The sequence below is a fragment of the Hetaerina americana genome, unplaced genomic scaffold (assembly GCF_022747635.1).
Source record: "Hetaerina americana unplaced genomic scaffold, ioHetAmer1.1.p SCAF_7, whole genome shotgun sequence".
Lineage (NCBI taxonomy): Eukaryota > Metazoa > Arthropoda > Insecta > Odonata > Calopterygidae > Hetaerina > Hetaerina americana.
In genome coordinates, this window is record NW_027287316.1 from 50847244 (window position 1) to 50862686 (window position 15443).

Genomic DNA, 15443 nt, shown 5'->3' on the forward strand with positions numbered 1-15443 from the left:
AAAATGACACCGAGGCCACCCTCCGCCCCTCAAAAGCTGGAGACAACAATTAATTACACCTCACAACATAAAAAAAATACATTAATTACCACGCTGAGATAAAATAACTGTTCTGTGATCCGTTGCGTGGCTACTGTTCCCCACAAAACTTGAAACAAAGGGAACGAAAACTCTCCTTTCCCACTCAATTTTTCGGGAGGACTAACTCTTGACACATTTACAACCAGACAATAATTAATTAACATTTTTCTACGGTCATTGCGATGTAAACTTACAATGAAAAATGAATGTTAACTCAAATTTGGGTTTTTGAGATGGCATTTATGCGAAACCTTGCCTGAATTTGACACTTATATAGACAATACAAATGAAACTAGAGAACCGTGTCGTATGTACTGTGATTACGACTACGTACCCCTGTGAGCAAATATTTTCAAATGAAAAAAAAAGATTCATTGGTCACTTATTTGTTCAACATAATTTCTCGCTATAAGACCTCCGCTTGAGCTAACTTTTTCATCGCGCATCGCTATGCCAATATATTCGCGGGAAAATAAAATATATGCATTGCATTCATTCGCTTGAAAATTACACAACCGGCGTCTTCCTTATGAAAGAAAAACTCCACCAACAGAGTAATATCTACCTTCAGAAGATAATCCGCGGTTCCTTCGATAAATTCAGAATATACAGACCTAAATTACTCAGTGGAATCCTATGACATAAGCTATACCCGGTAAACAAGTGGAAATGCAATACTTAGCCACTGAAAGCTATTCTCTGACAATTCATCAACGGGACCGCAGGGTACTCTCCCAGAAAGTGCCCATTTCAAACTCACTTAAAGCAGAAGCTAAATTTCCTCGCTACGGAATCTTTATCCTCCACTAGTTGCTTCGAATGAATGAATGTATGTCGAGCAACACATTTCACTAATTCTAAACTAAGTTAGGGTTCTTATATGTTGGCAACTCACCCTAACTCACTCCCTTGCCCATTTTCACCCAAGACACGAAGGAAATTGCCCGCTCCTGCAAATTTTCATCCAAAAACCCGGCAGGAATGTAATACCGAATACGAGTATTAATGCGAGTGAAAGCGAATACCCCTCGCGTGATCCTGCGACACGCGTGGGCTCCAGATTTAATCGCAAAGAAAAATGAACCACCCCTATTTCCCTTAATTCATTAAAATTGCCATCTTGTCCTGAACAAATGATTTGATCGACTAGAAATGCTCGAATCCCAACAATGAGGGGTGAGGAGTGAATTCGGCATTTTGGGGGAGCGCTCGCCTCCTTTGTCGAGCAGAAAGAGTGGGTTGGAACGGGAAAGGAATGAAATGAGGGGCGAAAAGAGGCGGGATGGACAATGGGGAAGGAAGAAAAAATAAGAAGAGAGGGCGGGCGAGAAGAGGTCTTCATTTTTTTTAATAGGGGTGGGGGGGAGAGCTGAGAATCCACTCGGAAGGATTCGGTCGCCGACGTGCACGAATGACGTCACGGCCTCTTGAACCCATCCTTCGAACGATGGATCGAAAGCGAAGCCAGACCTTCACGCGAATTTCGTCGATGTTTATAGCCATTAAATACCACGTATAATTAAATCAGCGATTCTTCTCACACGAGTTCTTCATTAAGCTCATTTCAAAAATGGGAAAGCATACTGAAATTAAAACTGGTTCCTCATTTTTTTCAGAAACTCATTTTATGCATTCCCGTCCTTTTCCTTGAATTTTCTCCAAACTATTCGTAACCTGATTGGTAATATTTTCGTGGGTTCTCATTCATTGCTGCGCGTTCTGTTGGCATCAACATGCCATTTCCTTCATTTATTTGTGAAATTTAAAACAACTTGATTAATTCTAGGCTCTTTCCCGAGTGCGTGGCCAACTTGTCAACTACTACAACTTACCTATTTCTCAGTAACGTGGGTCTCTTTATGAAAAAAGTACCATTTCACTACGCACTTAACATTCAAACGATAATGATTTACGACAGTTAAATTCCAATCAAAAAGTATCCATAAAAATTACGTTGCTCTACTCGAAAGGCGAAAAGTAGTCCCTTCGGAATGAGATGATACCAATTAATTCTTAATACTGCAAAAAAAAGAGTAAGCTAGACGGTTAGAAATAGCATAATATAAATAAAACCCTTGAGAAACTTGTGCAATTGTGTGATACGGTAAAAAGAACAACAAGAATGTACAGTGGCCATATACCCTAGGGTACCATCCTTAATACCTTACTTCCCCTTTTATTTTCTCCAATAGTAGTCGAAATAGGTGACGGAGAGGAGTGGGGAATTATTTAGAGTGCTCGAGAAGAGGCAATACAAACGGTAGCCACTCTTCGCATGAATGAGGAAAAGTTCAATGACTTGAAATAAGACGACATTCGGTGCAAAAGAAATACGAGGAGCGACCTTTACCATCGATCCAAAGGCACCTCCCTCGAGTTTGGAAAGTTGCGATTACTTTAAAACTGGCTTGAAGCTCGCAGCGCGCCCCTGCAGCTAAACACATTACACAGAAAGATCGGGTAGGGGGGGGGCTGCGTTCCAAAACCATAATTCAATTTACAGGTCTTCTAAAGGCATTTACAAATTACGTGACTAAGAACAGACGTGATCAGCGTAGAAATAGAATTATTGCCATTAGGCGACTCCGTATAAGCCAGCTATATATTTCTCCTACGATTATGAAGCATCAAGACACTTGGAAAACTGTTAGTCGTCGGCATTTTAATCTCCGCGCACATCTCCCGGGTGCTAAGTCCGTCGTGGTCTGATTCCAACAACGTTGAAGTGGTGCGGCAGCAACTTCCAACTTCAGCCGGGATTAGGGGTGGGGGGATTACCCACGAGACCAAGTTATAAGCTTTAACTGGTACTTGGATAGAAAAAAGAGAATCGGCGAGTGGCCTTTCATGTTGAGGTGGTAACAAGGCAAAGGCATATAAACAATAGTGTAAAATCGATAATATAACCCATGAGTAAATCTCTGGATACGTGAAGTGCCCTTATCTCAATTTTGATCAACGAAGAGAGACAAGTAACATTTTAGAACGTTCATTAGGGTCACGCCAGGGCATGTGCGACGTAGTTATATCTTGTTTTTGCCTGTATACATTGTAATGATTTTAGACGTGTATAGAAGCCCGAGCAAAGATTACTGGCTGCTCCGCAACGAATTAATTGATATTATTGGATCAACATTATCAAAAAAACTTAGGAATACACTATCAACCATATCCGTATGCTTCAATAATTAAAGAATATTTTTTTGCCAAATCAGATACTACGATTTCGGGGAAATGCACGCCCTTTACCTTCCCGACCACCATGGACCATGGAACAGATTTTACGAAAACAGGAAAATCTCAGGATGACAGAGTAAACAATCAATCATAAATATCATAATTACTTCTTGCCATTCCTTAACAATTAACTACTTTCAAATGCGCCTGATGCTGGAGAAGTCGACATGCTGCGTGAAATTGTCTCATTCGCGAATGAAGACTCGGATTCGGATTTTTCCTAAAGTGGAGAAAGATCATGTATCACTAATATGTTGGCTAAACGCCGGGGGCGGGGGGAGGAGGAACAAATCCTCAAGGGGATGAGCTAGAGCTTTCACAGAATTAGCCGCAGTTGGCAATTTTCCAGTTTTATGAAAAATGCTGCTTACTTCTTCCCGAAGTCAATTCATATTACGTTTCATCGTATATTGTTACATATGTCCACAATGCACTCACTTTCCCCAATTCCCCCTGCATTTTATTTTCGAAATTTCCAACACCTTTCTACCGGTAGAAATTTTATAACTCTCGTAAAATGATAAACTAAATAAAATCAATCAATAAAAAACACTTATCACAGCCGATAACCCGAGATAACAGAGAGAAAGAATAGATTACATAAAGTAACACATGGACAATATGTGAAATGTGGGAAATTGAAAAAAAAGCGCATGACAACCACAAAGTGAGAAATAAGATCAAACGATGATGAGATGTACGTACATCAATTAAATTGTGCAAAAAAAAGAAATGTGATACATAAAATTGCTTATCAAACGAACGGAATCGTTTAAGTAATTCGAAATAAGACGAGTGCTTGGGTGAAAGTCACTTACTGGTGATATAACTAGACTGATGACCACATTTTGGATGTGCATGGTGCGTCCCAAAAGTAAAGCAATTATTTTTTATAAGTAATTTATTGAACAGATTTGCACAAACACTTGAAATTCTTCAAATTACTATCCTTGGGCCTCTACCATTTTCTCTAGCGACTCTACCATGACTGGTACGCGCCCTGGAAGGCGTCTTCTGAGAACTCTCGTAAGGTCTTCGTCACGGCTGATTGGATCTCTTCTAAGGACGAAAAACGGGTTCCTTTCAGGGCTGCCTTAATCCGAGGGAACTAAAAAGTCTCCTCGGGTGACGTCAGGACTATAGGGGGGGTGAGGGAGCGTTGTCACCTTGTGTTTGGCCAGGAACTCGCGGACTCGTAGCGCGTTTTGGCAAGGTGCGTTGTCGTGATGGAGTTGCCAGGTAGCGGAGATGTCTTTTCTCGTCCTGATGACCCTTTTTCGGAGTTTTTCCAGCACATACACGTAGTATGCGGCGTAAACTGTCTGTCCTTGGGGAACAAACGCCTTATGAACCACTCCTTTAATGTCGAAAAAGGCAATGAGCATCGTTCTTACTTTTGATATGCTCATTCTTGTCTTTTTGGGCTTAGGGGACTGGTCGGCGCGTCACTCACAGCTTTGGCGTTTTGCTTGTGCGTCGTAAACCCTGGTTTCCTCACCAGTGATGACGTTGTCCAAATAATCAGGTTCATTTTCAATACGTTGCAAAAGTTCACTTGAAATTTCCGCTCGGCTGGTCTTTCGTGACACGGTCGGCGCGCAGAGGTTTACAATAACTGACTTCCTGCAGCTTCAACAGTTTGGAGAGCACTGAGACCGGTTTCGCGTCAAAATTTAGCGTCCCCCCACCTACTCTAAGTGGTTCAATCCCACTCCGACCAATAGGAGCGGCGCGGGAAATCTAATTGCATTACTTTTGGAACGCATCCTGTATATATAACATTCGTGATGAGGAGAAAATTTTAATTAAGGAATCAGGGAAAACTCGAAGAATACCCGTTAGATTTATGAAATATTCTTTTAAAAAAAACAGTAAGCGTGATGGGATAAATTGAATGAACTAGGATGGGAGTCCCTCAAGATAAAGGGGGGCAGGCAATACGAAAGCTTTTAGAAAGGCACAAGAAACTAAAGATCATTTGTGACACGGAAGTAACTATTTCGGTACATTGCACCGGACAGATTGACCACCCCGGTGAAATAGGAGCAATGAGGCTCCAAGCATTTACTGATTGAATATACTACTTACTTTTTCCCTCACACAATCCACGATCGCGACAAAACCACCCAGATTAAGTACATTAAGGACTGTGATCGAATAAGCCAATTACTTTCCGCCAGTTCAAGGAAGAATCCCTTACAGGTATTCACAGTTATATAATGGATTATTTTTTCCCACCTATGAATGGGCGCCAATAAAAACTACCGCCGCAATTTTTGCAATTACTGTAGTAGGTACGTGATTTATAAGTACCACGTATTGTCGTGATTATGCCGCAATTTGCGGTTCATGCCACCAATAAAATCTCATTAATTTAAATGCATTTCAAGTCACACTTACAGTTACATTAATCGAATGATAGAATACACTAGGGAAACTACTATTACATCAAATATTTTAGCAGTAGAAGAAATTTATTATGCTCTATGCAACACAGGGTTTTAAGGCTTCGTAGGCTTAATTCTCATTATGTTAATGCAACAACAGGCAGATAAAGTACATTAGAGAGATATCATTAATTATTATCTATCGTTTTTGTAAACACTGTGAGGTGTAATGATAAATCGAATACAATTCAATTTATTTCCACTGTTAAAAGTCTAATCACCTTTAATTGTGGGTACGATATGGTTTCTGGACCCAAGAATCCTACGGCCGAATTATGTCTAATTGTCATCCCTGTTTTTACCACATTTTTGTTTGACCGATTGCGGAATAAATACTCGAGGGTTTAAACTGCTTTCTTTTAAACTCACAATGCCTTCCCAAATTAAGACTTCTTTTTGCAAAAATACTGAAATTTATCCCTGTAAATTAACGCCAATGATGCTTCTAAGGTATTTCCTCCGTCCCATGGAAAACTTTCCACCTCCGATCCCGATGAACAGCTTTAGCCGCTAACTCCGTAGACTTCTAATTTTCCAAAGCTGAACACTCATTTAAAATCAGAGAGAATTGCCTACAATCACATTTTCAAGCGAATGTAATTTACTTGACCAAACCCGAAAACCAGCTCAACTTTTTAGGCAGCTCGAAGCGGAGTAAGTAAATTGATGGCCTCGGACCACTAATGAGAGTTACGCCGAATGAAAATACTAAAAAATGTTTGAATAGATTCAACGAGAAAAATTCCCGACCAGTCCATTACCCAACGGTCTAATTTTAGTTCTAGGATAGGTTGCGGCCAGAGCGGTTTTAAGGGGTTAATTGGAGTAATTACTCCCCACTTTTTTTAATGTTTACTAAAAAATACGTGCATAAAATTTCGCCTCTAGTGTTCAGGGTGTTTAATATTTAATTATAAGACATTTATTGCAGCCATTAACCATTCAATGATGCAATTTGGCAATCCCTTTATACACGAATGTGCATTATACTGATAACCGCGGAAATCAATCCGAAGGTTGGTGAATCTCAACATGAAAAATGCCCAATGGTGGGGGAATTTCGCACATTCAGAGAAGATTCATTCACCTGTGCTGCCTGTGGTTTGCTGGTATATGCAAAAAATGCTTAGTTTTAAGGCGTGGCTTGTTCCACAGCATCACCTGGAATTTAAATGAGTGATTTGGCGATCAGTAACCCAATGATATTACCCACAAGACCAATATGCTTCCCGTCCATGTTTCAGTTTGAATGACAAATCTTCTGGGATATAGACGACGACTAGGCCAGAGGACATAGGCAAACTGCATGCTATCCTATTTACTACCCAGTGCTTGTCTAAAAACAAACCCCCGTTACCTTATGCAGCTATGATTGATGTCAGCCACACACTATGCTTGCAACTAATTTGTGATTTTTTGCCGATTAAATGGGTGGAATATACCATTTTTCAGTGAAGTTTTATCCCCTTGGATTAATTCCGGATCCTTCAATTGACTGAGTGGTTATGTGAATGCGACAATCTCTACAAAAACTTTAGGATTGTCTTTACAATAAAATATTGACGAACAAAGAGGAGCAATTAAAATTGCTGATATAAAAAGGACTGGGCGACCGTGGATGCCAGGAGTGATAATTAGGAACATGGAATAGCGACGGAAATAGAAGAGTACACTAAATTATAAAAGTAAAAGGTCAATATCAAATATACATTAAGGTACAAACACTGAGATGAGGAAATGGACGCTATTTCAACAATAAACTACAACTAACCATTAAACCTGTAAAACCAGAAATAAATAGGGCAAATAAAATAGGATGGAAAGAGGAATGCAATTGAAAATACAGATATATTACGGCTTAATATGTTTTAGCTAGGAGTTCTCCAACAAATGAATTGAAATTAAAACGTTTCCACGAGAGAATTCATGCACCCGGCTCTTCATAAGAACTTATAATTACCCGTATGTTACTACCAACCTTTTTATGGGAACTTCAGTCTCAGCTTAATATTATATGACTCGGAACAATAGGGAATAAGTGACAATGTATTATAGTTAATTCACTTCATGTGAATAGTACATGTACATACATATATAAAATTAAACCGGTATTTATCTTTCAAGTTATTTTTTTAGGTATCAGTCATTCAACTTAGTTTTATTAGAGTTCCATTTCAAACTTAAATCAGTCGAGGACGAATTTTGGGGAACATACAGGTACCTGTACGTAAATGAGGGAGTTTTTCCAACCAAACTCCCAAGGGAGAAGTTTATAAATGGAAGGAAAAGAATGCCCTTTTCGGATACTCTTTGGGCTAGCTAGGAGGCTGCTAGGTGGAGATAAAACAAATAGAAGAACGGTGATTTCTTCTACTCCTCTTAAGTCAATAGTTTTTTTTATGTCAAGAATATCTCAGAACTTGAATCATAGATACATGATCACCTTCACAATATTAGTAATTCCAAGGCATTGATAGTAAACTCAACATTCTAAATTCGACGACAGAGCTATAACAGCTGCAGAATCGTGCGGGGATGGATATGACTACATGCCAAATTATTTGTATGCTACTATTTTGCATCCTGCCGTTTTCCATGCACTTCTCTCCCTCTCGCTCTCTCGGGAGAAATGAACACAAAATAAAAGCAAAAATGAACTCTGCCGGTGAAGGAGGGACGCTTGTTAAAGCAACGTGACGCTGAGGCGCGAAGAATCTCATTCGGCTAAGTGCTCATAGAGGAAGTCTCACCTCTGCGGGCTGATTAAAATGCGACTCGACCTCACCAGTCCGATTCCACGACGAGGAAGAGACTGGACGGAGAATCTTATGTCGAAGTCGAGATGTGCGAGGTGTGTGCAATATGCACACTCGGTGCGTGCGTAGCCAAAGCATACTCGGGAAATTTACCCCCAAGGTTACGGCCATATATGCCGGAGTGATTGCCCACCAGCGCGGAAATCACGTTTAGAGCGCATGTGCATTATTTGCGAAGGAAAAATAAACACCTACACCGAATATAAAATAGAGATGCTGTACCTCAAAAGCATCCGTGAAATTCGTAAACAAGAGAAAACATAAGGCCGCGAAAAAAAGATGCATGCTTCAGTCTAGGAAAACATTTACAATTTTAAGGTAGAGGAGGTTAAGGTAGAACCTGTAAAAATTTTGCCGTGAAATGTAAATATCTCGGACGATAACCTAAGGCCCCCGAGATCAAATCTGAACATGATACGCTATACTGAAATGCTATTATTTTCCGAGAAACCGCGACTTGAGTGTAATGTGTGAATTTCGGCACGGAGGCGTCAATTTCATATGTCACAGGGCTGAAAGGAAAATTCACCATCGCAAACTTCGGGTTGACAACCGTAGCAGGAAGAGGGTATAATCCGAACGTTCGGCACTTTCCTCGAGCGAAATCACGCCAATTACAGAGCATGTCCACTTATTTTAGTGTTGTAATTTTCACATTCATATTTAACATGAAAAACAAATTTCCTCTTACGTTATTCGATAGCCAACTCATACGAGATTACCTCAAATTATGAACATTAAGAGATGAGGATCATATTGCTTCCCCTTACTTCATTAAGATTGACTGATGCAATAAGCAACGCCCTTCATCCGAGTAAAGAAAACTGGGAAACTTTAATAATGCCGTTATACAAGTCTTTATTAATTTGGATAGTTAACTCAACTAAACACAGAAACACTAAGGAAGGGCATCACGAGTGTTTGAAGAAGCCCGTGGAAACGTCAAACAGTCGTGATTGTCCTTTTTTTACGTTTCTGTTTAGTTAAGTTTTTAATTAAAGTGAGCATGTGCATGCATGTATATGTGTGTGTGTGTATATATATATATATATATATATATATATATATATATATATATATATATACACATGCATACATATATATATATATATATGTATATATATACATATATATATACATACATATATATATGTATATATATACATATATATATATATATATGTATATATGATTAAGAGCATCCGCCCGGCAAGTGGAAAGATCCGGTGTTCGAGTACCGGTTGAGGATATATTTTTACTCTTGTGATCCGTTCGATTCCGCCTTCCCCACCTCTATGGTGTTCGTCCTTTATGTGTTCCTATCCCTTTTCCTTATATCTGTTTCTGTATATATGAGTATTTATTCGCCGTTTGGCGGGATTTCGTGTTTGAATATATATATATATATATATATATATATATATATATATATATATATATATATATATATATATATATATATATATATATATATATATATATATATATATATATATATATATATTCGTATTCCTTACATCTATTTTCATGTGAATGCATGTGTACGCCAGATGGAAGGTTTTCGTGTTTGAACGTATGTACACATGTAAGGATATGTATATACATGTAAGTATATGTATATACATATATGTATATATATATACATATATGTATATACATATACTTACATGTATATACATATCCTTACATGTGTACATACGTTCAAACACGAAAACCTTCCATGTATATATATATATACATATGCATGAATGTATGTATATATATATATATACATATGTATGAATGTATATATATAGATATATATATATATATATATATATATATATACATATATATATATATAAACAAACACACACACTTCTCGACACGACCACAAATTTCCCTAAGACGAGGGCTATTCAAAGATCCAAAACGAATGAAGGAAAGAAAAGTTTGACCTACAAATTCTAACGCTGGCTTTCACACGCTGCAGTAGGTTAGCACTGCCGTATAGATTCCGTAGCCTTTGTCTTGGAAACCGACTCACTTATAAAAATTCACTGTCGCGATTTTATTGATGCGACACATAATACATTCACTTGACCTTAATTCTCTGAAACCGTCATAATAATACGCCCCAAGTAACACTATTCGGGGAAGTTGACAGACCGAATACCCATATATCTTCATCCAAGGTATCAAGCAGCAAAGGTGGCACAAATGCGCTGTTTATTCAACTTTTACTTCCCGACACCATGCATTTAAACATTTCCTAAACATATGATATGCATGAAACAGTTCAATGGAGTGTCTGCAAATATGCCGAATACTAAGAAGCGTGATATTACTTAAAAGTAACGACGAAAAACGGGAGAATCATTTTCTACCAACTGCGAAGTTATGAAATTTAAACAATTAGCCAATAGAATAAGCGGGATCTTACTAGCAAGCGAAATCTGAATATGAAACCCGATTAAATTGTGTTGTAAGGCACGCCCCCAAAATGAATCTTAAGATACCCAACTTGCTTCCGACACATTTCTAGGTCACTATCATCGATATTCAAAAGGACTCAAATCCACTGAGTGCGGGTGACATCCCAGACACCGTGCGAACGACATCATATAAATTTTTGCTGACCCTCGTCAAAATTTCATCGTTAAGGAAACCTGCCGCAGTTACTGCCTGGAATACCACCACGAAGCGAGCAGCATGGCGCTCGAAAAAAACTGTGTAACCGTTCACGAAGTCCCACAACAGTAAATTCGTCCACTCTTCGGGAGCGCAATGTACTCCTCCGTTATATTCCTTTCCACAAACCTATGCCACCCCAGTGTTTCATTACTCGCTTGCCATAAACCACGTCGGGTATCCAGCGGTAGGCTAATCACGTTAAACTGTCCGCCGTTCATGGGAATTTTAGGAACCCTGCACGTGCAATGAGAATATCCCCGGGGGTGCGAGAGGAAAAAAATGGTGGGGCCAAAAGGGTGGGCCGCGCTTGCCTCGGAGTTGGCCGTGCGAACGGATCGCGTCCGCTGCGAATAGGAGCGGCGCTCGACCGAGGAGAGGGTAGAGAGAAAAATGGAGAGAAACTTGCGAGCAGCACGGATGTAGGTGTGTGTGTGCAGAGCGGATTCACGGGGCTGACGGAAGAGCAGGCGAGAACGGTGGAATAGAAGCGAGGGAAGGAAGAAGAGGAGGAGAAGGAAGATCTCGCGCACTGCGAGGGCAGGGTAATGGTGGAATATAAAACGGGGAGGGGAGCACACTTGAGCCCCGTTGTTACTCATGATCGATCCAAGGCCCGCAAGCCACGTGAGGAGGATGGAAGAAGGAACGGGAGGAGCGAAGGAATGGGCGGGGTGGGCGAGGCGGGTGGGTAGGAGAGCGGATGGATACGGAAGGTGGGTGGGGGGAACGAAGCGGGGATGGAGAAAGGACATGAGGATTGCCGACAGAGAGGAGAGAAGATAGTAAGGTACCTCGGAGAAGTGGGCAGATATTGTTCCCTCTCCATGGAGTAGAGGATTTTTTTTCAGGGAAAGAGTGTGTGAGCAGACATGGCTGGTGGGAGGATACGGGGAAGGAGAGAGAGAGAGAGAGAGAGAGGTGGTGGGGAATTTAGGGAGGAGAAAGGGTGAGGTCACTTCGTGAAAATTTAAAGGAGAAAGTCCATTAAAAATTAACCGAAACGTCAGTGCGAGGCGAGAAAGGTTTCTTTCGTGTGTTTTGCATCTCCGTAACGATTAAGACAAAACGATGAAAGAATAAAATACCACTTCCGCCATAAAAAATCTTGGAATATGAAAATATTAGTATTTAAAAGTGTGTAATTAATCTTCTTATATATGATGCCAAAATACCATTCTACCTCCCCGTCCCACATTAAAAACCGAATTGACATTTTTGGTTTCATTAAAGTGCTTGGTGAATAGGCGAACGTCGTTTAAACATTGCGGGCATTTACGAGATGCACTGTTCTATATCGGCGGATTTCTAGAACGAGATACTAATCGATGAAGACTAAAATTTTCCTTCAAGTAAAAACCAACCACCAAAGACATCGCGAGTGTATGAAAAAATTGCTAATATTCTCTTTTCACGACTGACTAAAGACAAGGTCAATCATAAAATATCTCCACTTTATAAACCTGTATCATCTTCAAAAATGTTCTACATAAAAATTAGAAACTTTCTAAATGCATATCAAATGAGCTAACTATATCGTACTAATAAAGAAAAAGCTGAATGAATGATACAAATTTCAGACTACTGTCGGAATTCCGAAACTGCCCGGTTATGGGACCACGTAGATATTGAGTGGTCATTGAACAGATTTACTCACGATAGCACGGAAAATATTTCCTATCTGTGAAAAAAATGGAGAACTGTTACTTACCAAAACTCGGTTTTCAGTCTTGTCACCTTTTGTTTCCAGTTTAACAACAATCTTGAGCAATGTCTTGACATGTTTACCAAGTAATGTTTTTATACTCTCTGCGGGAAAAATTCAAAGCCATATTAATCTTGTGAAAAACATAAAATGGTAAATTATTAAATTGCGAGCACATTTATTCATTTAGGCGAGTAGTAAGGGTCCAGTTTGGCATGAATGAAAGATATACTTCAGACATTTCCACACACTGTCAAGCTAAGGCCTACGCCTACTTTCGTAGTGGTAGCAGAGAACGCACTCATACCACCTGACAACTAAATTGTTTGACCCTTTACTCAATCTATAAGTCAAAATATCTTCAATTTCTTAATACTCAAGCTACCTGCCCGAACATAGTCAGAATTCTTAAATACAATGGACTAATGCAAAATACAGTCAACTGTTTCAGGTTTCGATAAGGTAAACAATCTACTTACCATTAAGATCTTTCGTCAGTTGCGATCTCGTGGACATTATAACACAATTTTAACTTCCTTCATATACACTACCGACTTTAGCGGATTTTAAACTCTACACACACTCATTCCAAAAACGCTAGGACACAAAACACCACATGTTACACGACAGAAACGAGCACTGCAGACACATCTCAGCCATTCCTTCGACTCATTCCGGTATCCGGGTGAGCTCTACCCCAGAGTTGCCAACTTTACTATTAAAACGGGTCCAGTATCCGTAAGGCGGGAATATGAACTCTTGATACGCTAATACATAATCCCTTCTTTCGTGTTCAATTTAGTTTCTCACATTGCGTTTTATTTCAAAGTCACTGATAAAAATACTAATATCAATGAAAAGATAAAATTTTATTGATAAAATTACCTTGAATTTATTACAGGTAATGATGATTTTCGCCGAACTTTCATGTTAATACCGAAGATTTTAGTTATTCATTTTAATTATACCAAATAGATAGAAAACATTTTGCCACAATTAATCGAAAAGAATGAAGTAATAATGTTTTAGGTATAATTTCAACTTAAGAATTGATCCTCAATTTCCAAGTTAGCCATTCAAAACCTAAAATCATCTCAAAAAATGTGAAAAGGGATAAAAGGAAAATTATATCTGTAATGCCATTTAAAGTTAAGAATACCTTAAAGCGACGCAATAAAGAACCAATAGTCGCAGGAATATAATCAAATTGGATTTAAAATACATTAAATTTTGGAAATTGGAACGTGCCTTCATTAAGTTACTAAAAAAATCATGAAGGAAGTAATCAATATATCCCTTTGAGTATGCCTAGAAAACATTGCGAAAATATATTGTTTTCCAAAGCATTAGCGATGAAAAATTATTAATCTTTAAGTAATTTCAATTGGCAATGCTACTTGGCGACCGGTCCAGCTGTGAACTGATCTCTCATCGCACTGAACCGTTCACAAGATACCTTCTGCTACAACCGTCTGCTGCATTGTGAAAGACATTTCAAGAAGATAGACAAAATATTGGATGTGTTGGTACTATAACTTAATTCAATTAATACGACTACTTTAATAAACAAATAACCATATATTGTAAGGCCCTATCCCATTACCATTTTCCAAAATAATGAGCTTCATTAATACGTTACTCATTTGTCACGGTGGGAAATTTGTCATCAAATTTTGTAAATTAGTTTTAATGTACCTTTTTATGATTTTCGTTTTTGAAGTTGGCCTTCTTGCAACAAATGGATCCTCAATATAAAAACAAAATATATATATTCTCATTTTACACCACATTTATCATCAAATAATGTTCGGTTTATCTCGTGAGGTATCGGGTCAAATATACCTTAATCATTGTGCATAATTGCACAATGTTTGGTCTTAGCTGACGAATAGTTTCATTTATATGAAAACTGTTTATTTTTTACTGCGTGTGTACACGTGACCCCTTCACAGTGGGGAGATTGCAGGGGCATTGACATGTAGGTCCCTTGTTCCAAAATCTGCGGGGAAGTAGATATTGGTTCAAAGGTATTCTGTTTCCTTCCTCAACCGTAATAAGCTCATGGTCCGAGAACAGCCATCAAGCAATCTTGCTTTATAGTAAATAGGTAATATAGTATGATTCTTGCTTGGGCATCACAATAACTACAAGAGTAATGATACGCCTTAACCTTAGTTTCATGGTCCTAGGACGGACCATGAATGCCCCGAGCAAAGTTTGAACAATAGCCGTTTGGATTACCGCACCAACGCGTTTCTGATAGGTCTAACGTAGGTGGTTAGGTCTTTTGTTTGATATTTTTGCATATGATGTCCCCTCTAACTAAAGAAGGGCCGTGTGTCCTGGCCGTGTGCATAGCGTTTCCATAAGTTTTATAAACATTTTCTGATCACAGCTGTATTTTTTAAATGTTCTCTTGAATCGAATGCGAAAAAAATAGTTTTAGCCAATATTTCCAGTGATTAGGAAAAGTTGGGAATGATTGCT

General features: G+C 38.9%; 1 protein-coding gene across 5 annotated transcripts in view; it reads right to left on the reverse strand.

The window, feature by feature from the left end:
* LRR (Leucine-rich repeat) overlaps positions 1–13610 on the reverse strand; it is a 184543-nt gene extending 170933 nt beyond the window's left edge. For all 5 annotated transcript variants that reach the window (XM_071595873.1, XM_071595872.1, XM_071595874.1 and 2 more), the window contains exons 1-2: positions 13436–13610; positions 12963–13060 (exon numbers count right to left, since the gene is read on the reverse strand). In XM_071595873.1, coding sequence (XP_071451974.1) covers positions 12963–13060; positions 13436–13472 — 135 coding nt within the window. In that variant the 5' untranslated portion in view covers positions 13473–13610. The remainder of the gene's footprint in view (positions 1–12962; positions 13061–13435) is intronic.
* Positions 13611–15443: the final 1833 nt, after the last annotated feature.